A 24,234-nucleotide genomic window follows, 5' to 3' on the forward strand; every position below is an offset into this window, starting at 1 on the left:
TCAAAATTTCTACAATTAAATGCTTAGATCAATACATATTCGGAAAGTAGAAGGAATCACCTTTCTAACGATACCTTCCATATACGCGTATCCTTTTTTGATCCTGAGATATAGGCCAAAACATATTTTGTCCTTTAAAATCGTATTTTTCGATGATAATTTTTTTTCTCAAAATTTCTACAATGAAATGCTTAGATCAATACATATTAGGAAAGTAGAAGGAATCACCTTTCTAACGATACCTTCCATATACGCGTATCCTTTTTTGATCCTGAGATATAGGCCAAAACATATTTTGTCCTTTAAAATCGTATTTTTCGATGATAAATTTTTTTCTCAAAATTTCTACAATGAAATGCTTAGATCAATACATATTCGGAAAGTAGAGGGAATCACCTTTCTAACGATACCTTCCATATACGCGTATCCTTTTTTGATCCTGAGATATAGGCCAAAACATATTTTGTCCTTTAAAATCGTATTTTTCGATGATAATTTTTTTTCTCAAAATTTCTACAATGAAATGCTTAGATCAATACATATTCGGAAAGTAGAAGCAATCACCTTTCTAACGATACCTTCCATATACGCGTATCCTTTTTTGATCCTGAGATATAGGCCAAAACATATTTTGTCCTTTAAAATCGTATTTTTCGATGATAAATTTTTTTCTTAAAATTTCTACAATGAAATGCTTAGATCAATACATATTCGGAAAGTAGAAGGAATCACCTTTCTAACGATACCTTCCATATACGCGTATCCTTTTTTGATCCTGAGATATAGGCCAAAACATATTTTGTCCTTTAAAATCGTATTTTTCGATGATAAATTTTTTTCTCAAAATTTCTACAATGAAATGCTTAGATCAATACATATTCGGAAAGTAGAGGGAATCACCTTTCTAACGATACCTTCCATATACGCGTATCCTTTTTTGATCCTGAGATATAGGCCAAAACATATTTTGTCCTTTAAAATCGTATTTTTCGATGATAAATTTTTTTCTCAAAATTTCTACAATGAAATGCTTAGATCAATACATATTCGGAAAGTAGAAGGAATCACCTTTCTAACGATACCTTCCATATACGCGTATCCTTTTTTGATCCTGAGATATAGGCCAAAACATATTTTGTCCTTTAAAATCGTATTTTTCGATGATAAATTTTTTTCTCAAAATTTCTACAATGAAGTGCTTAGATCAATACATATTCGGAAAGTAGAAGGAATCACCTTTCTAACGATACCTTCCATATACGCGTATCCTTTTTTGAACCTGAGATATAGGCCAAAACATATTTTGTCCTTTAAAATCGTATTTTTCGATGATAATTTTTTTTCTCAAAATTTCTACAATGAAATGCTTAGATCAATACATATTCGGAAAGTAGAAGGAATCACCTTTCTAACGATACCTTCCATATACGCGTATCCTTTTTTGATCCTAAGATATAGGCCAAAACATATTTTGTCCTTTAAAATCGTATTTTTCGATGATAAATTTTTTTCTCAAAATTTCTACAATGAAATGCTTAGATCAATACATATTCGGAAAGTAGAAGGAATCACCTTTCTAACGATACCTTCCATATACGCGTATCCTTTTTTGATCCTGAGATATAGGCCAAAACATATTTTGTCCTTTAAAATCGTATTTTTCGATGATAAATTTTTTTCTCAAAATTTCTACAATTAAATGCTTAGATCAATACATATTCGGAAAGTAGAAGGAATCACCTTTCTAACGATACCTTCCATATACGCGTATCCTTTTTTGATCCTGAGATATAGGCCAAAACATATTTTGTCCTTTAAAATCGTATTTTTCGATGATAATTTTTTTTCTCAAAATTTCTACAATGAAATGCTTAGATCAATACATATTCGGAAAGTAGAAGGAATCACCTTTCTAACGATACCTTCCATATACGCGTATCCTTTTTTGATCCTAAGATATAGGCCAAAACATATTTTGTCCTTTAAAATCGTATTTTTCGATGATAAATTTTTTTCTCAAAATTTCTACAATGAAATGCTTAGATCAATACATATTCGGAAAGTAGAAGGAATCACCTTTCTAACGATACCTTCCATATACGCCTATCCTTTTTTGATCCTGAGATATAGGCCAAAACATATTTTGTCCTTTAAAATCGTATTTTTCGATGATAAATTTTTTTCTCAAAATTTCTACAATTAAATGCTTAGATCAATACATATTCGGAAAGTAGAAGGTATCACCTTTCTAACGATACCTTCCATATACGCGTATCCTTTTTTGATCCTGAGATATAGGCCAAAACATATTTTGTCCTTTAAAATCGTATTTTTCGATGATAATTTTTTTTCTCAAAATTTCTACAATGAAATGCTTAGATCAATACATATTCGGAAAGTAGAAGGAATCACCTTTCTAACGATACCTTCCATATACGCGTATCCTTTTTTGATCCTGAGATATAGGCCAAAACATATTTTGTCCTTTAAAATCGTATTTTTCGATGATAAATTTTTTTCTCAAAATTTCTACAATGAAATGCTTAGATCAATACATATTCGGAAAGTAGAAGGAATCACCTTTCTAACGATACCTTCCATATACGCGTATCCTTTTTTGATCCTGAGATATAGGCCAAAACATATTTTGTCCTTTAAAATCGTATTTTTCGATGATAAATTTTTTTCTCAAAATTTCTACAATGAAATGCTTAGATCAATACATATTCGGAAAGTAGAGGGAATCACCTTTCTAACGATACCTTCCATATACGCGTATCCTTTTTTGATCCTGAGATATAGGCCAAAACATATTTTGTCCTTTAAAATCGTATTTTTCGATGATAAATTTTTTTCTCAAAATTTCTACAATTAAATGCTTAGATCAATACATATTCGGAAAGTAGAAGGAATCACCTTTCTAACGATACCTTCCATATACGCGTATCCTTTTTTGATCCTGAGATATAGGCCAAAACATAGTTTGTCCTTTAAAATCGTATTTTTCGATGATAAATTTTTTTCTCAAAATTTCTACAATGAAATGCTTAGATCAATACATATTCGGAAAGTAGAAGGAATCACCTTTCTAACGATACCTTCCATATACGCGTATCCTTTTTTGATCCTGAGATATAGGCCAAAACATATTTTGTCCTTTAAAATCGTATTTTTCGATGATAAATTTTTTTCTCAAAATTTCTACAATGAAATGCTTAGATCAATACATATTCGGAAAGTAGAAGGAATCACCTTTCTAACGACACCTTTCATATACGCGTATCCTTTTTTGATCCTGAGATATAGGCCAAAACATATTTTGTCCTTTAAAATCGTATTTTTCGATGATAAATTTTTTTCTCAAAATTTCTACAATGAAATGCTTAGATCAATACATATTCGGAAAGTAGAGGGAATCACCTTTCTAACGATACCTTCCATATACGCGTATCCTTTTTTGATCCTGAGATATAGGCCAAAACATATTTTGTCCTTTAAAATCGTATTTTTCTATGATAAATTTTTTTCTCAAAATTTCTACAATGAAATGCTTAGATCAATACATATTCGGAAAGTAGAAGGAATCACCTTTCTAACGATACCTTCCATATACGCGTATCCTTTTTTGATCCTGAGATATAGGCCAAAACATATTTTGTTCTTTAAAATCGTATTTTTCGATGATAAATTTTTTTCTCAAAATTTCTACAATGAAATGCTTAGATCAATACATATTCGGAAAGTAGAAGGAATCACCTTTCTAACGATACCTTCCATATACGCGTATCCTTTTTTGATCCTGAGATATAGGCCAAAACATATTTTGTCCTTTAAAATCGTATTTTTCGATGATAAATTTTTTTCTCAAAATTTCTACAATGAAATGCTTAGATCAATACATATTCGGAAAGTAGAAGGAATCACCTTTCTAACGACACCTTCCATATACGCGTATCCTTTTTTGATCCTGAGATATAGGCCAAAACTTATTTTGTCCTTTAAAATCGTATTTTTCGATGATAAATTTTTTTCTCAAAATTTCTACAATGAAATGCTTAGATCAATACATATTCGGAAAGTAGAGGGAATCACCTTTCTAACGATACCTTCCATATACGCGTATCCTTTTTTGATCCTGAGATATAGGCCAAAACATATTTTGTCCTTTAAAATCGTATTTTTCTATGATAAATTTTTTTCTCAAAATTTCTACAATGAAATGCTTAGATCAATACATATTCGGAAAGTAGAAGGAATCACCTTTCTAACGATACCTTCCATATACGCGTATCCTTTTTTGATCCTGAGATATAGGCCAAAACATATTTTGTCCTTTAAAATCGTATTTTTCGATGATAAATTTTTTTCTCAAAATTTCTACAATGAAATGCTTAGATCAATACATATTCGGAAAGTAGAGGGAATCACCTTTCTAACGATACCTTCCATATACGCGTATCCTCTTTTGATCCTGAGATATAGGCCAAAACATATTTTGTCCTTTAAAATCGTATTTTTCGATGATAAATTTTTTTCTCAAAATTTCTACAATGAAATGCTTAGATCAATACATATTCGGAAAGTAGAAGGAATCACCTTTCTAACGATACCTTCCATATACGCGTATCCTTTTTTGATCCTGAGATATAGGCCAAAACATATTTTGTCCTTTAAAATCGTATTTTTCGATGATAAATTTTTTTCTCAAAATTTCTACAATTAAATGCTTAGATCAATACATATTCGGAAAGTAGAAGGAATCACCTTTCTAACGATACCTTCCATATACGCGTATCCTTTTTTGATCCTGAGATATAGGCCAAAACATATTTTGTCCTTTAAAATCGTATTTTTCGATGATAATTTTTTTTCTCAAAATTTCTACAATGAAATGCTTAGATCAATACATATTCGGAAAGTAGAAGGAATCACCTTTCTAACGATACCTTCCATATACGCGTATCCTTTTTTGATCCTGAGATATAGGCCAAAACATATTTTGTCCTTTAAAATCGTATTTTTCGATGATAAATTTTTTTTTCAAAATTTCTACAATGAAATGCTTAGATCAATACATATTCGGAAAGTAGAGGGAATCACCTTTCTAACGATACCTTCCATATACGCGTATCCTTTTTTGATCCTGAGATATAGGCCAAAACATATTTTGTCCTTTAAAATCGTATTTTTCGATGATAATTTTTTTTCTCAAAATTTCTACAATAAAATGCTTAGATCAATACATATTCGGAAAGTAGAAGGAATCACCTTTCTAACGATACCTTCCATATACGCGTATCCTTTTTTGATCCTGAGATATAGGCCAAAACATATTTTGTCCTTTAAAATCGTATTTTTCTATGATAAATTTTTTTCTCAAAATTTCTACAATGAAATGCTTAGATCAATACATATTCGGAAAGTAGAAGGAATCACCTTTCTAACGATACCTTCCATATACGCGTATCCTTTTTTGATCCTGAGATATAGGCCAAAACATATTTTGTCCTTTAAAATCGTATTTTTCGATGATAAATTTTTTTCTCAAAATTTCTACAATGAAATGCTTAGATCAATACATATTCGGAAAGTAGAAGGAATCACCTTTCTAACGATACCTTCCATATACGCGTATCCTTTTTTGATCCTGAGATATAGGCCAAAACATATTTTGTCCTTTAAAATCGTATTTTTCGATGATAAATTTTTTTCTCAAAATTTCTACAATTAAATGCTTAGATCAATACATATTCGGAAAGTAGAAGGAATCACCTTTCTAACGATACCTTCCATATACGCGTATCCTTTTTTGATCCTGAGATATAGGCCAAAACATATTTTGTCCTTTAAAATCGTATTTTTCGATGATAATTTTTTTTCTCAAAATTTCTACAATGAAATGCTTAGATCAATACATATTCGGAAAGTAGAAGGAATCACCTTTCTAACGATACCTTCCATATACGCGTATCCTTTTTTGATCCTAAGATATAGGCCAAAACATATTTTGTCCTTTAAAATCGTATTTTTCGATGATAAATTTTTTTCTCAAAATTTCTACAATGAAATGCTTAGATCAATACATATTCGGAAAGTAGAAGGAATCACCTTTCTAACGACACCTTTCATATACGCGTATCCTTTTTTGATCCTGAGATATAGGCCAAAACATATTTTGTCCTTTAAAATCGTATTTTTCGATGATAAATTTTTTTCTCAAAATTTCTACAATTAAATGCTTAGATCAATACATATTCGGAAAGTAGAAGGTATCACCTTTCTAACGATACCTTCCATATACGCGTATCCTTTTTTGATCCTGAGATATAGGCCAAAACATATTTTGTCCTTTAAAATCGTATTTTTCTATGATAAATTTTTTTCTCAAAATTTCTACAATGAAATGCTTAGATCAATACATATTCGGAAAGTAGAAGGAATCACCTTTCTAACGATACCTTCCATATACGCGTATCCTTTTTTGATCCTGAGATATAGGCCAAAACATATTTTGTCCTTTAAAATCGTATTTTTCGATGATAAATTTTTTTCTCAAAATTTCTACAATGAAATGCTTAGATCAATACATATTCGGAAAGTAGAAGGAATCACCTTTCTAACGATACCTTCCATATACGCGTATCCTTTTTTGATCCTGAGATATAGGCCAAAACATATTTTGTCCTTTAAAATCGTATTTTTCGATGATAAATTTTTTTCTCAAAATTTCTACAATGAAATGCTTAGATCAATACATATTCGGAAAGTAGAAGGAATCACCTTTCTAACGACACCTTCCATATACGCGTATCCTTTTTTGATCCTGAGATATAGGCCAAAACTTATTTTGTCCTTTAAAATCGTATTTTTCGATGATAAATTTTTTTCTCAAAATTTCTACAATGAAATGCTTAGATCAATACATATTCGGAAAGTAGAGGGAATCACCTTTCTAACGATACCTTCCATATACGCGTATCCTTTTTTGATCCTGAGATATAGGCCAAAACATATTTTGTCCTTTAAAATCGTATTTTTCTATGATAAATTTTTTTCTCAAAATTTCTACAATGAAATGCTTAGATCAATACATATTCGGAAAGTAGAAGGAATCACCTTTCTAACGATACCTTCCATATACGCGTATCCTTTTTTGATCCTGAGATATAGGCCAAAACATATTTTGTCCTTTAAAATCGTATTTTTCGATGATAAATTTTTTTCTCAAAATTTCTACAATGAAATGCTTAGATCAATACATATTCGGAAAGTAGAGGGAATCACCTTTCTAACGATACCTTCCATATACGCGTATCCTCTTTTGATCCTGAGATATAGGCCAAAACATATTTTGTCCTTTAAAATCGTATTTTTCGATGATAAATTTTTTTCTCAAAATTTCTACAATGAAATGCTTAGATCAATACATATTCGGAAAGTAGAAGGAATCACCTTTCTAACGATACCTTCCATATACGCGTATCCTTTTTTGATCCTGAGATATAGGCCAAAACATATTTTGTCCTTTAAAATCGTATTTTTCGATGATAAATTTTTTTCTCAAAATTTCTACAATTAAATGCTTAGATCAATACATATTCGGAAAGTAGAAGGAATCACCTTTCTAACGATACCTTCCATATACGCGTATCCTTTTTTGATCCTGAGATATAGGCCAAAACATATTTTGTCCTTTAAAATCGTATTTTTCGATGATAATTTTTTTTCTCAAAATTTCTACAATGAAATGCTTAGATCAATACATATTCGGAAAGTAGAAGGAATCACCTTTCTAACGATACCTTCCATATACGCGTATCCTTTTTTGATCCTGAGATATAGGCCAAAACATATTTTGTCCTTTAAAATCGTATTTTTCGATGATAAATTTTTTTTTCAAAATTTCTACAATGAAATGCTTAGATCAATACATATTCGGAAAGTAGAGGGAATCACCTTTCTAACGATACCTTCCATATACGCGTATCCTTTTTTGATCCTGAGATATAGGCCAAAACATATTTTGTCCTTTAAAATCGTATTTTTCGATGATAATTTTTTTTCTCAAAATTTCTACAATAAAATGCTTAGATCAATACATATTCGGAAAGTAGAAGGAATCACCTTTCTAACGATACCTTCCATATACGCGTATCCTTTTTTGATCCTGAGATATAGGCCAAAACATATTTTGTCCTTTAAAATCGTATTTTTCTATGATAAATTTTTTTCTCAAAATTTCTACAATGAAATGCTTAGATCAATACATATTCGGAAAGTAGAAGGAATCACCTTTCTAACGATACCTTCCATATACGCGTATCCTTTTTTGATCCTGAGATATAGGCCAAAACATATTTTGTCCTTTAAAATCGTATTTTTCGATGATAAATTTTTTTCTCAAAATTTCTACAATGAAATGCTTAGATCAATACATATTGTATTGTATTAGTATTTCATTCACTAGGAGATAATAAAAATCGTTTTTCGTAAATCAAACAAATGACTAAGATTAAAAGTCTAACACGTTGAAAAACGTTTTTATTATAACCTAGAAAATCGTTTTTATTTTCCGTTCATATACAAAAACGTTTTTGAACTGTTATACACTGTTATACAACTGAAAGTGTTCGAAAATTAAAAACGTTTTTATCTTCACGCACATACTGAAAAGAGATATTTTTTCTTGAGCACCGCTGCTCTATATTCAGCTAGAGAGAGAGAGAGGAAGAAGTTTCTAACAACTTAGAGAGTACCCAGAGTAAGTTATAGAGAATTATTTCAAGCCTGATCTGTACGAACTTAAGTCCCAAGGAGAATTAAAGGGCAAACCTTTAGGTTTGGAACGATTTCTCCCTACGACCCAAGCCACGCCAACGTAGGCTCTAAGGGGGAGTTATAAGTAACTATTTAGCCTACGAACACAACTGTCTACGGTTGATACTAATTTAACCTGGGTTCTCTGGATCCTTTGGCGATATGCAATTCTAACTTAAACAGAAACTATACGTCTTTCTCGTGTTGCAAACAAATGCACAAAGACATAATACACTTTCGACTAAGTTTAAGCATGGGAGTCGTAAACCATATTTATTTTGAAAAAAATATGTTCTCCATCAATTTAGTGAACACAAACTACTATTTATGATCGCTTTCGTTTTGGAGTTAAAGACATTTATTTACGCAAAGGAATAATTTGTCTATCGGAGTTGCTAAAATAACAGAATAAAAAGTTTAATGTAAAATAAATTAGTTATTACCCAAAACAGAAATATACCATAACATGAACATATTATTACAATTTGGCAACCCTATATAATAAATGCTCTTAATTCCTACAGTCACAAATCAAACTCTTATAGGGCCATAATTAATTTCCTATAAATTGGACACAGAACAGAAATCGATTTTCTTGCTAGGAAAGAGACCCAGGAAGGTAACAGGTGTCAAGAAATAAACAAACAGTCAGTATGTACTTCAAGTCCAAATTTGTTTGCTTAAAAATTATAACATTGTAATATGTTTGGACAGGTTGTAAATACAGGTACTCGGTGGTTTAAGATGATTGTATAAAAGTTATTAGAAAATAACATGAAATCGATGACGGTACATAACTTTCAGCAAATTAACTTTTGATTATTATTTTGTTCCGGCCTGCACGGTGTTTTGTTATCAGTCTGCAAACCTGATACTATTGTTGTACCTGAATATGTTTCAACTGTCAACTGATATCAAAAAGTGATAGATTTGTTTTGTTTGTCTAATACTTTTTGAAAATTACATATACAATATTTAGGAATCAAGATACAAAAAATATGTACGGGTGTGTGAAGATTTTTTTTATTTACTTCAAATACAGGGTGAGATGAAAAAATTGCAACCAACTTCAGACTGCTGTAATTTCTAAGCCACTCGTCCGACAGCTGTTAAAATTATTTCAGTGAAATATTGTTTACAAGCGTGCAAAAGTATTTTATTATAGGTATTTTAGTATACATAGGTATTTTGAAATGTTTTTCTTTCATTCTACAAAATTAAAAAAATTTAAAAATTATGGTGTTTGACTTGGTTGCAATTTTTAATCTCACCCTGTATAATCAAACAATACAATACAACTAGGAAAATGTTGGTTCAATAGTATATGCGACCGATATTTACCTCTTTGTGGTATTCGAATCATGCATAATGGTGGTATATTGTGTTTAATAATATGACACACAGAGATTCAAAACAGAGACGTACACATAGAGGCCCCCTCAAAATGGTTATTTTTACATTTTTAGTCATTTTTGTATGGAAAAATTGGTTTTTGGCTATCTTTTTGACTACCGAGAGTATGTATCAATATTTGGTAAAAATCCAGCGATGCCGTCCATCACTATTCATGAAATATTTAGTAGCATTTGGGAAGAAACGAGACACAGTGGTCCAATGGTGGTTCGTGTGACAATATTTTCCTAAGTCTGGTATAAATGTTACCGATTCACTCGTTTTGTTTTATATGAAATAATGCAAGATTGTCCAAAATTTATGGAGGAAGTACAAAAACGAGAGGAACGACCCATTCCTTGTTCACATGTACTCGACAAGAGACACACATTTTAGGATTTGCAAAATTTGAAGAAAATTGGACATTGATTTCCAAATTATTACCTTTTGTGGGGAACGTACATGAATGAGTTTTCCAATATTGGACATTCTCACATGAGACCTAAGTCTTATCTAAATAGAACGATGTATCGAGTTTGAACTATATCGAATACTCCTTTCGAGAGTTATGGCCCACACAAATTAACTAAAAGTTCATAAAATTCTATAATGAATTACTTTCTTCTTTATGCCTATTTAGGAGGGCAAAAATACTCATTACAGGTGTACCGTTATTACAACAACAGAGACGCGCCCACATGTAATGTTGTGGTGATAACTAACATTTTGGGTAAACAAGTTTTCGATAATCCACTCGTAGTGTAGTCAGGTATAAAAGGGCGGAAGATGGCAGAATCGAGGCAGCCAATACAATACCAGTGAAGCAGCAACATCGACTGCGGTAAGTAATGCAACACTCAAATCATTGAGGCATCCTAGAACATCCTTGCGTATCCTGTAGACATCCTTGCATATCCTGTAAACTTTCTTGTAGAATCTTATTGAGAAGGAAGAAGGAAGTCATTCGACATCTTTTGTAAGTTCTATCCTTAAATATCCTTGTAGCCTATTTGAGTACTTATGCCTGCAATCTGCTTAAGTACTAATTAAGGTCTCTTGCAACAGTAGCTTTGAATACCCTTGTGGCTTGCTTAAGTATTTATAAAGGTAATTCGCATAAAATTCATCTGATAGACTCGAATAACCATGCCGATTCCTGAGGACTAAATCCTGCCTTCCTACCCCGTGTTTCGAATACTTTTTACGGTCTCGAGTCGAAGAACCACTTCCAATACCGGACCGATGGCGAGTAGAATATGTTATACTTACCGTAGAATTCGTACAATATAAGTTCATTCAACCAACGTAATATTAAACGTAAACAACAATTATTCTCTTTCTGCCTCAAAATAAATAAAATTCTGTGCGAACCATTGGACTGTGGCAAGCTAATTTCGCCAAAGGGGAAACCTATCGTTACAGACCACAAATAGACATACAGGCATGATCTAGATCGACCGAAACGTATTACGTTGAGAGGCCCATGATCTCAAATCGCGATTTCAATAAAGTACATTCTGGCCGTAGTAAATTACTTATGTCTTTGTATGTATATTGTTGAGGGTATAATCTGAATATATTGTAGTGGAATGCTAAAGCAATTATGTTGCCTAAAATTAATTGGCCATAATTGTATGTCTGCATTTGAAACAATCTCAAATAAAATTGCCAAGATATGTACGGTGTCTTGTGCCAAATATTATACAGTCGTCAGCTAGGCTGAACGTACTTTCACATTTAGTGTACAAAAATATATATTCATATATGAGAGTTGTATAAAAATCTAAACTGAATATACATACGTATATCTGCATTTGCAATACATACAACTCACTCAAACAAAAACTGACAAAGATGTATACATAACCGATGTTTCTGACCCAGATTGAACTGAAATTTACTAAATGAATCCGATCCGATTTGGAGTAAAATGGTAACGCATATATATAATAAATATAAGAGCTAGTTCTACACTCATTCGATTTAGTTCAATAGCTTTTAGAAATGTCACTATAATATATATAATTAAATTAGAACATAGATAAAAAACGCAATATCATGTTGTTGGAGTGCACTTGATATGTTTCCCAAATGGATGGCGAAATTTACAGATGAAATATTTTTTCTGATTCATCAAATGCTGCAATACATGTTTGATATGTAGCAACACACAATAACAACAACTATAATACGTTCAAAAGTATGAACGTTTTAAAGAAATCTGAATAACAATATGAAAATAATACAAGACTTAAAGCACGCCAATTACATACAAATACATATTTATTTTACATAAAGATTGAGTACTTTTTACACACCAAATCCAAACTAAAAGAATCGATTTTCTCTGTAATACCCAAATAAAAAATATGGGAATAGTGGTTAAATCCGAAATTATCCCTTGATAAAAATTTGACTTTAAATTGATTTTTTTTTTTTTGATTTATTATTCATTGGATTATTTATTTGACGTTGAAACAAATAATACATAAACGGGCGAAGCATACTTCTTGGCTCCAATAATTAAATGCATTGTCTTTGTTGAGGAAAAAAAATAAATTTCATGAAAAAAAAAATAACATGAAACCTTGTCTATGATTCTTATATTTAGAATTGGTCTAATACTAGTAATTTGTAAATATTTCAATTATATCGATGAGAAGTTTTGTTGGAAAAAAATATTAGGTACAACCCGAATAACCTTCAATAAAATATCATCGTTATGTAGTGTACATTACGACTCCGTGAGACTTAAGTGACAAATCGTATATAACTGCTATTGCTATAACTGAAACGATTTTTACACAAATTTAACATATTTGGTCGAATGTTAGGTTAATATTATAATCGTAAAATCGGTTGGATACATATGGTTACATGCGAGGATACAAGAACCTAAAAATACTGTAAATTTGAGTTTAGAAAAGATCACTCGATATCACACGCTTTGAGAGCTTGTGCTTCATATATTGTAGAGAGTTATGACCAAAGAAGGCTCTTGCAACAGGGTATTTTATTTGAACTAAAGCAATGATAGGAATAGACAAGGTGGAATACCAACTTTCTAATCGGAGAGATGAGATGACAGGAATTTACAAAATTTTGGTGAGGGATAAACCCGGCCCTCTCCAGATGGTTTGCTACTATCCTATGCACATGATGTCATACTGGTAATGTCTGGCCTACCAGCGAAAAGCTTGGGACATCTAAAAACTATGAGTGAATTATTAATGTTGTGTATAAAACAGAGGTATGTTGGGATTAAATTTTGCGGACAGTTTAAATTTATACAACATTTTGCTTTTATCATTAGTCGAACCAAGAAAATGTATTTTGATTACCCGAGTGTGCTTCCACAATGCTGGTCTGTAGAATAGAATAAAACGTTTTCTATATTAGGAATATGACCGAGAATCACTATAAAAAGGACCCTCACAGAATGATTGAAAATATTTTTTCAAGGAGAGAGACTCTTCGCTCTGTTAAAGGTGCAGCCAACTTGGCAGTCTGGTTGAGAGATCTTTGGAACGATCCTATGCTACGGATAAACTTTGCATAACACTCTGCCACCATAAGCCTGGCAATATTTAAAAGAAAAAGGTTTAATTTTCAGCAACGCTAAGAAGATTTAATGTAATTAATTTTTTGTAATACTTTTTGTATAACATACAACAGCGTAGTAAATTATATATAAATTTTATAAATATGTGTACTCAACTCTTAAATATTTATTATATTTAAATTTTAAATATTTAATTATTGTTATTAGTTATTAGTGCATTTCATAATACAGGATGTCCATTATTTAAAAATTGATTTGGTGGGAATTATATCAATCGATTTATTTTTTCTTTTAAATTTTGAAGGTGGACCAAACTTCATGTGTATTTCATATTTTTTTTTTTCTTTTTAGCTTTAAATTTCAATTCAATAAATATGACCACAATCAGAAATCAGTAAACAAATCTTCATCAAGATTCATTCAACGTTCTTCTTTAAAAGACGAAAAAGTATTTAATATTTGCAAATTAATAATATATCTCAAAACTAATTTTACTGGAGTCGTCGGTAAATATTTTCAAAAATCCAAAGCCTACTTCTAGGCGCTATCAAAAACACCTTTATCTTAATTTTATTTCGAGGAGAAAGTATCATGTTTACTAAGACCAAGCATGAGGTCTTTTGTTCAGACTGATATAAATAGAAGAATACTCATTTTAGACCCCATTTCCCCCAAAAACCTCGTATGTAAGATTGAATTGTTCTTAATTAATACTAAAATGTTACTTTATATTGATTACTGATTTGTCCAACCATAAAACTATTTGATATAACTTCTGGCGATGTTTGAAGGATACCATTACGTATCCTGTAATTTCACGCAATTTAAATGCTATTTTTGCACTATACTATCACATTCAATTACCATATATTTAAGCAATCTTCAAAGCACATTTTTTTCTAAGCCAACACATTCGATTTACTACTTAGACACAAAAGCACAATAACTCTTTATGTATCTAATTGCATTTTGTATTTTTATTAAAGTATATTACATACATATTATCTACTATGATACATAAATATATACAGAAATACTAATACGCACATAAATGAGTAAAATATAATACAATTACTAAGGACGTATATTTTTATGATCGAAAACAATGAATGGGAACAATAGACAATTATTCCTCTCATGCTTGCTACAATTCAATTTTTTTAAATGGCTCTATGTGCGATTTTATGGTATATATTTGTAATTTTTTGGTGTAATTGAGTAGATAATTTCTTTGTTTTTCTTACAGGGTGAAACATGACAAAAACTTCCATAATCTATTTCCGACCATAGAAATTTTATTTTACAAAATAAAAAATGTATATATTCAAGTATAAATTGTTAATATCTTCAGCTGTGTTGCCCTTGCATTTATTGCCATGGGTATTTTTTCAAGCACCCAGCTAACAGGCATATTAAAAGAGAAGAAGGCTAGGAATCTCAGGAGAAGTTTAATCTTTAGCCTAGCCTGTGCCGAGAAATATTAAAATGTGATCATTCGAGGGATAACTACACTTATAATGTTCTAAGTATTAAATTATTTCTGGAACATCAATATAAACTGACATTTATGTAAATAAAATAATATTTTGAAGTTGATGATGATTTCTAAAAACTAAGAAAAAACTTCAAAACCTTAAAGTTGGTAGATGTCCATTTCTGGTCCAGACCGACACAAGTAAATAAATCTTTATTCACAGTATGAATGAGGTCACTACGACGGTGATTAAAGTGAGGCCCGGAATACAATAAGGTTGCAAAGCAGAGTGGCATATTAAAATCCCTGAACCTTTTTCCATCACTAATTACAAACTATTTTTCTATTTTTGACACTTTCCGCCTAAATTTTTCGGTTTGTTTTGATTCAAATATTTTTTTGATATTTTTTTCTTTGGTGATTTATATTAAAATTGGTGAAAAATATTTTTGTCTTTGACGTCATCCTTCTAAAATAATGCTTTGTTGGAGATTTTTACAAAAAATATTATTTTAATATTTAGACTCTTGACGGCTACTAGAACCTGTGATAGAATTTTATGACAACAAATTGTGTAGAATATTATGACTTGCTACGATCCTGTTTAAATGGAGTTTTTAACCATATTTTAAAAAATACCCCTTTATCGAAAAAAATTCCATGGAGTTTTTTCTGTAATTTTAGCTCTTCTATAATCTGCTGGATTTTCCCCGTAATTAATTTTGTGTTTCACAGTGATATTATTTAAAGCAGCACAATCGAAAGCCAAACCAAGTAAAGTAACAAGAATCCTTTGGCAGTGGGCAAGTAATTGAGATCAAACATGGAACTGATGACCCGGCTGCAGAATCTTGTGCAGAGTAAAACTGTTTTTAGTCAAAGGCGACAATGAACAATACAAGGTTCAAAGTTCAGTATTCAGTGATGAATATCCCTAAACATAAAAAACTGCGGAAGATGACCTCACATGATATGGGGGTGAAAGGGTATATAAATTGGAGCTAAATAAAGTGGTTATACCAAATTCTGGGCCTACACTAAAGGTTTTTTCAAAATGTAAAATTAGAAACACATAGGTTGCAATGTGTTAGATATTCAAAAAAAAAAAAAAAAAAAAAAAAAAAAAAAAAAAACATTAAGTCATTGTGTTCGGCTCCATGTAAAATATTGATGTTTTAAGTGGGAATCAAAGTTGAAAAGTATACTTGATATAAGGAGGTGGTTTTGGGTACCAAGCAATGGTACTAAATTCCGTTCAATATGGTTTTGTGCAAATGAATAAAAGTGGAGTATTGAAATTAAGTAGGGGTCGTTCTGGTAATGGGTAAAATAAGTGTACGAAAAGTACTAAATTGCACTATATTTGGTATAGAATGATTTTTTCCTATTCGGAAAAGTTTGAAAGTGAAGCGTTTAGATTAGGAGATGAGTTTGGAAATACGCAGTATATAGTGCATACTGTAGTATGCAGTTCCAAAGAAAATTTTATTAATACACTTTAAAGATAAGATAAAGATAAAGCGGTGTTTTAGGAAATGCGTACTGAATAGTGTACGAAAAGTACTAAGTTTGATATATAGTGTAGAAATGATATATAGTGTAGAAATATAGAAATAGTTAGGGAACTATGAATATTGATTTGAGGACCCAATAAGAATATGGAGAATGAAGATAAGAAGATGATTTTTTTTTATAGTTTACGAAAAGTACTAAAGGTGAAGAAATTGGTTAAAGTGTATTAATAAGACTGTAATTATAGATTTTGGTATATGGGTCACTTTGGTTGTGTAGAATTTAGACAATGTATATTTAATGGAGTAAAGTTGGAGAATTGGAATTTTGAAATTCTGTGGGTCTAGATAAGGGGTTGGAACGGGATGTAGCTTAAATTGTGAGGGAATATATCCCACATGGTATTACATGTAATGTCATTCATATTGGAAGCATAAGAAGAGCTGGAATTTTAAGATTTTCTATGCTAAGCAACGTTGGGCGCTGCTTCATAGACGATGGTGTTTGCAAAGTGTACTGAATGCTGTCAATTGGGTTGCAGTAAAAGTAAGGGAGGTTTCTAAATACTTTCCTAAGTTACTCGAATCATATACTCGAAATAGCATTCTCTCTTTTGAACTATTTTGAACTATAAAACCGTGAACATATGGGACAATGATAAATTTAATGAATTTCCACCTATATAAGTTTATTGTTTTATGTGGTAGATAAAAGTCTGAGTTGGAAAATTAATTTTTGAGGATGAAAAGACTTTGTATATTAAGAACTCCAAAGGACAGAATCACCGTAGGTTAAACCTTCGAAATTCGAAGTGTATCATTAAATCGGCTTACATATCATATTGCAGCTTCTGCAGCCTATCTTTGAGATCATATTTCTTGTTGTGGCTAATATTATATGGTGTCCAATGAGGTACCGGCATATTTTTAGCGAGCCTTCCAAGCGAAGGCAACAAATTTGGAAACATGAAGACCTCTTAATTGTTTCCTGATTTTTTTACAAAGTACCTAAATGGAATAGTCTCTATCATTTCCTCCTTTGTTACCAAGACTGGTTAAACTACCAAGGAGCATTGCAAGTCAGTTAACGAAATAAATTGCTAACAAAATTAACCCAATTATGTAGAGAATAAAAAATGAAGTCGGGGACAATTCATTTTTCTTTTTCAACACAGACTCCGGCTCTGACCCTGTCAGACACTTATTGTAAAAAAGAACTTAAAAAATACAAGACATACTTCCTCAATAAAGTAAAAGAAAAGAACTCTGTCAAATCATTTGGCAGTCCTAAATTCGCATTATCCTCGACATTTAATATTCAAAACAGGTCCTATATTATATAGTAAAAGTTCTCTTAAAACACATATAAATAAGCAACAATTAATTAATTCGCAAATCAACATTTTCTTGTGTTTTTCTTTTTTTTTTTCGTTCGTCATCGCTTGAATGACTCAGACACTACATACATACATCCATACAAAAATACATAGATAATAGATAAACTAAGAATACGACTGACATAGAAATCGATACAAATTGAAATTAACTAAAAGTACGCAGTTGATGCGTTAGATACGACGATACGCTAAGAATATACTTCAATACAATAATAATGACGCTAATAAAACTACATCAGTAAAATAAAAGCGAATTGGCAGTTAGTCAAGTTGCACATCGAAAAAAAAAATAGGAAAACGAAAAAAAGAATAACTTTTTGAGATGCTTTCCATTTTGGTCTATCTGTCTGTCTGTCTCCCTGTCTGTGTCACCCACTCACTCACAGGCGACGCAGACAGGCGACACGCACACACAAATACATCTCTCAAGTTTACTATTAAAGACATTTACGAATATATATGTAGTAGGTATGTAATAGGTATGCAAGTTTCTTTTGAAGGCATTAAATCTACTATGTACGGTTGGAGTATAGAAGAAGAGATAGGAACTAAAGAACGGAAGTAAAAGGGGGGAAAAGAGAAATGGATAAGAAAGATTAAATACAAATAGAATAGAGGGCGGATAAAGGTAAGAAAAAAAACCGAAATAAAACAAAGTAAGCTTTTCAACAGGAAGGATATTAAGGATATACTTGTAGCATTTAAAGGAAATGAAATTGTATTATAATCTCTTGTCGAAAATGTCAAGGACCGTGGGAATGGTGTGGGAATTGCAAAACTAAAATGTGAACAACTCAAAACGGAGAACACGGACAGGATAAAATTGGATAGTTGGGAAGGGATGGGTACTGGGCGCTGTTGGGTTCACAAGCTTACCGGTTTTGCTTTAGGTTTCTGTTTGGCTTGTCGTTTAGGCTTCAACATATTCCGAAATTGCGGAATTTTTGTAATTTTCTTCCTGCAAAACGCCACCACACCCACTTGTTTACGTTGCGACACGTTCTCCGCCAAATGACTGATATGATCTGAAAAGGATGCCTCTGCTTCTCCTCCTCCTCCTCCGACGATGGTGGATTGGGTGGTGGTTGTGGTATAAAACAAAAACTACTGTTGGTCCAAGAGCCGTTTACGGGCAAAAATAGGGATAGACTGTTGTCATTCGCCACAAAAGGCAAATTGGATTTCCTTGATGTTCATATAACCAGAGCAGCTGCTGCAACAACGACGTTGCGTCGTTGTTCGTTTTTTTTTTTTTTTTCAACTTGAGTTTAAAACTTGTACCAGAACTTAGCGTGGCGTTGTCGATTTTGAGTGTTGTTGGTCCGTGCGATGGTTGTCGGCAAGTTGCGTGTAATTTTGGTTAGCTGTGTTGTTTTTTTTATTATTTATGTTGCACTCGACAACAGTTGTTCTTTATTTGTCTAGCGATGTGAAGGTGGAGCAATTCCAAGGCAAGAAGAAAAAAGATGGAAAAGAGAAGAAAAAACAAATTCAAAATTGTAGTCGTGGATAAACGGTTGGTTAACTTGCAAATTATTACAATTTGCATAATTTTAGAATCGCATGCACTACTCAAACTTGGCTAAGGCCATTGAAATCCATTTCTGTTCCGCTGTTGTCGTTTATACATCATCTCGGCTTACCAAAATCAAAATAAATAATAGAAGAAAAAAAAACATGCAAGAGGAAAATATCGTTAAACGAGGAAATCTAATTCAACAGAAAAAATGTTCCATTTTCACGATTCAATAAAAAATGTTGAATAACAAAAAATACCATATTTCGAATTGTTTTGTCAGGTGTCGCACAAAAAAGGATAGGTATGTTATCTTGGAGGCAAGTGTGGGAGTTATAAGTTCCCCTTACTTTCGCCTAAATCGTGTGTCATTCATTTAAATTTATTTTGAGAAAATAACTATTTTTATATGAAAAATGCTAATTTAGTAACGTAGATACGATGATTTTTAAAATATTATAAATAGTTGGATCTAAGGAAATAAATTTAAAGTCGAAAAGAAATTATTATTGATTTCCTACATTTGTTTCAGATGTAAGTTGTGTTTCTGAAACTTCCAATGTAATTCCTTAAATTCCATATGAGTTTCGAATTATTCCATTTGTTATTCGAATTGCGAGCCACCAACATTTTTTCATATTCATATGTATGGTCTTAAGTGCAAATTTAGATAAGATATTATGCCAGAGTTTGGATATTTTTTACATAGTTTACTAAAGCTCCTATAAGCAAATGTCAGAAAATAGTGCATTATTTTATCGGTTATCGGCTCTATGTTCTTACAAAGTTTCAATGCTCTTTTCCTGTGTTGATCAATATAATAAATAAAGACGCAAAGGAAATAAACCAGACTATAGCGAAAATTGGACCTTCTAGTTTTTGAAAATTCGAACTCAAACTAGAGCCGGGGTTCCTTTAAAAATTAGAGGAGAACAAAAAAAAAACAGAAAAATTCATTAAAGTATACAGACTGTGGTGAATTTAAGACGCTGTATGTTTCATATATCATTCACCCGCTACAATCACGCTATCTGACAACGAAATTTGTGGTAGTGCATATGTCAGACTTAGGTCAGTAGAAAAATGGAAAATATCGGTCCACCTCCCCATGAAGGCCAACACTGAATCATGTTATCATTCATCGATCAATTTTGCCGATGACGTCTGTTTGTTTACATATATATTGACTAGCTTAATGATTGTTGAAGCTTTTAACCCTTTAAGAAGTGGTTCCGAAACAGTTGGCCAATATTGTTCATTTGGTATCTGACTTAAGTCTGATATGCATATTACAAAGTGACAGATTTGGTCTGTATCGACTACTTTTATCTGATATATGTGATACTTTTTGGGAAATATTGGGATGCGCAAAATCAAAAAAAAAAAAAAAAAAAAACAAAGTCGAACACTTATTTACAATTTCATAGGAATAATTGTAATTCAAAAGTTTAACCAGAATGAGTGAACCGAAATATCTGTTAGAACTTTGGCAAACAGAAGTATTGGCATATACGAAGTTTTATAAGAATCTCTGACTTGTTTCACGTGCTATAAGGGTTTTAATTATTCGAAATTTTGACTCCTTTGTTGGGGCTGCGAGGATATATAGCAGATCTTGTGTCAGTAGACGTATTGGGATGTGCCGGGTTTAAACAGGATTGGGTGCTCATTTCGCGTTTTATGAACACTTGGTCATTCAAAAATTTGACCTGTTGTGGGCTAGATACCAGAAGGAGTGGAGCGATATATCCCATTTTCGCATTATAAATGTTAATAAATATATGCGCAATTTAGAGACACTCGGACTTAAATTTAACATTTTAATATATAATCGAAACCTTCCGGAGTTATTGTGCGCATCAGCCAGTCAGAGAGACATGCGGATGGGCTGACGTGTAACCCTGGATCGACTGCAAATGTCCTGAAATTGCACGTTTTGGTCATATTAAATTATATGTACCGTCTGAAGCCATATGGTCGAGGGTATGAAGCTATTATTCGATATTCTAGACAGCATAAGGTCTCACATGAATTTAACAAATAAAAAGAGGCATGCCAGTTATCTCCAAGATCTGTATACTGAAATATGTGTACTAACACTTGATATAATGTTGAGTTGGGATATGTAAGTCACATATTTTTTGTACGTGCCCCGAAATAGAGAACCCACCATCTTCAAAACAGATTTTGTGTTGGCAAATATGTTTGCATTTGTGAAATTTGAAGAGAGTTTATACTTATTTCGCTTTCTTTGAGCGTTTTTCTTTTCAAATCTTGAACCCTATGTGGGAGAGGTACCAGAATAAACGGTCCTATCTCCACCACCCACAACAGATCTTGTGTTGATGGAAATATTGAGATTTGTCAAGTCTAAATGTAATCGGATGTTAAATTCGCGTTTTATGAGCTTGATGGACATTTAAAATGTTGCTCCTTTTCTGGCGGAGGTACCAGAAGAAGTAGACCGATACTTCTCCAAGAGTTATCATGCGCACCAGCCAGCAGACAGACGGAAGGACATCGTTTGGTCGACTCCTGAAACGGATTTGGTCCAAATAGACATAGGGTCAAAGACCGTTAATTCGATGATGCACGTCTTGGCCATATCAAATGATATATAACTAGCCATATGGCTGATGGTATAAGAAACAGTTTGAGATGCAGTCGCGGTCAAGATTTGCCTGAAATAATATTCAAACATTACAATACGTGGACCGTATCAATTCGAATAAATATTTCATGATTTTTTTTCTGAAAAAATATGAGTGTTTTTAAATTTTCTTGCTGCCTTTAATATCACTTTTTCGCATACACAAGCGGTCAAATGCAAGTGGTCAGGTGGTAAATAATGTATAAATTACAAAATTTAGCTAATGTTACAAGAAGTAAGATAATTTTGGATCAACTTTCTCGAAAATTGGGAAATAAACATCTATTTTATTTTTCACTGTCTATGTCCTTATGTGGGTATATAATACTAATGTAATTCTATATCAACACTTCACCCGTTTCTATGAAAAATACACATTGGTTCACACTTTGTACAATTACTATAATCGACACTTCCTTTGAAATGCCTTCATCAGGGCTGTCTTTAACTCATTCATTTCTTCACTCCCAGAGAAATGCAATTATTTTTCACTTAAACACACCGCACACTCGCATTAAGCGTTTTTATAAATGTTTGGTTGGTTAGTTGTTCGGTTGTTCTGCTACTAATTTTAATAAATTATCGAAGTAAATTGAATAGTTCATCGATGGCAGGTAGGTAGGTAGTTAGGTATCACGTCCAGCACAGCCATCAATGATGGTGGGGCTATTTTCTTGCATTTGAATGTGATTAATGGACAAGTATATTATAATTCCCACCCCCCGAACCAGTACCACAAAATCATGACAAGACAGAACTGTGGAAAATGTGATGGAAGTGGGGAAATATTTCCTCTTTCCCTTTTGTTTTTGTGTCCCCCATAAGTGGGCAACTAAAGACAAAACTCCAATGGCTGACAAAACAATACGACAAATAAATGGTTTCATTGTTAATCCTTGCTGAAGGCAAATGTTTTCTTTTTGGAATGGAACACATAATGGAACACGTAATGATCAACAGAAATAATTTGTTTATGACACAACAAAAACAATTTATGAGTAAATAAAGATTGGACAATAGTTAGCTAGTTATTATTTGGGGTACAAGGGGTCGATCAACGACCGACCAAAACGAAAAACATAAATCATAATGACAACAGACGGTTTAATGGAAATCAATTTCCCTTGTCAGACATTAACACCATTGTTCTGCTTATGTCCAAGCAGAGGATAACAGTAAGGGGGAGAATGGACAAGCGGTGTACTTACCTTCTTCGGTTTCTTCAATGAGACAGTACGTGAATACTGATGATAAACCTGGACATGGTTCGATGTGAATTTGCCCAACATGGAGAAGGCCGATTATTCGTATTTGTATCCGCAATTAATTGTTATGAATTGTAGTTTTCTGAAAAGAATAAAATAAATAATTTTACCTAATTTTTTAACAATAATTCAAATAACATTTGGCGCTATTTTAGTATTTATGCTATACAAAAATAACGCCAAATGTTAAGCAACGAAAGCGAACGAGATGCCTACTACAAATAAAGGTTTATAATAGATAGAGTATTAGTTCTGAGTTAAAATTAAACTTCCTTAATATGTAATGTGGATTCAATAACATATTGTGGTTCAATGACGAACGATTTACTTCTCACAGGGAGCTATATCCTAATTTTACAAAGGTCGTACCAAATATCATTGTTATAGATGGCATGTTTTGGTTTTGATATTGCTTCAATTAAAAATCGGATGAAACATATATAGGTGAATTATAGTTATATCTGCAAAATCTACATCCCCATTGAAGAAGATATATGGAAGCTATATTTAAATCTCACGAATATTATTGTTATGGAATGGCTTTAATGTAAAATTAGATGAATCACATACAGGCTGAGATGAAAAAACTGCAACCAACTTCAGACTGCTGCCATTTCTAAGTCACTCGTCCGACAGCTATTAAAATTATT

The 24,234-nt window shown here is 32.0% G+C and overlaps 1 protein-coding gene across 3 annotated transcripts in view; it reads right to left on the reverse strand.

Moving 5' to 3' along the window:
• Positions 1 to 23,666, reverse strand: part of LOC131801561 (transient receptor potential cation channel trpm-like) — a 153,171-nt gene extending 129,505 nt beyond the window's left edge. For all 3 annotated transcript variants that reach the window (XM_059120350.1, XM_059120352.1, XM_059120348.1), the window contains exons 1-2: positions 23,528 to 23,666; positions 19,030 to 19,574 (exon numbers count right to left, since the gene is read on the reverse strand). In XM_059120350.1, the coding sequence (XP_058976333.1) occupies positions 19,030 to 19,077 (48 nt within the window). In that variant the 5' untranslated portion in view covers positions 19,078 to 19,574; positions 23,528 to 23,666. The remainder of the gene's footprint in view (positions 1 to 19,029; positions 19,575 to 23,527) is intronic.
• Positions 23,667 to 24,234: the final 568 nt, after the last annotated feature.

This window comes from Musca domestica, unplaced genomic scaffold (genome assembly GCF_030504385.1).
Source record: "Musca domestica strain aabys unplaced genomic scaffold, Musca_domestica.polishedcontigs.V.1.1 17, whole genome shotgun sequence".
Classification (NCBI taxonomy): domain Eukaryota; kingdom Metazoa; phylum Arthropoda; class Insecta; order Diptera; family Muscidae; genus Musca; species Musca domestica.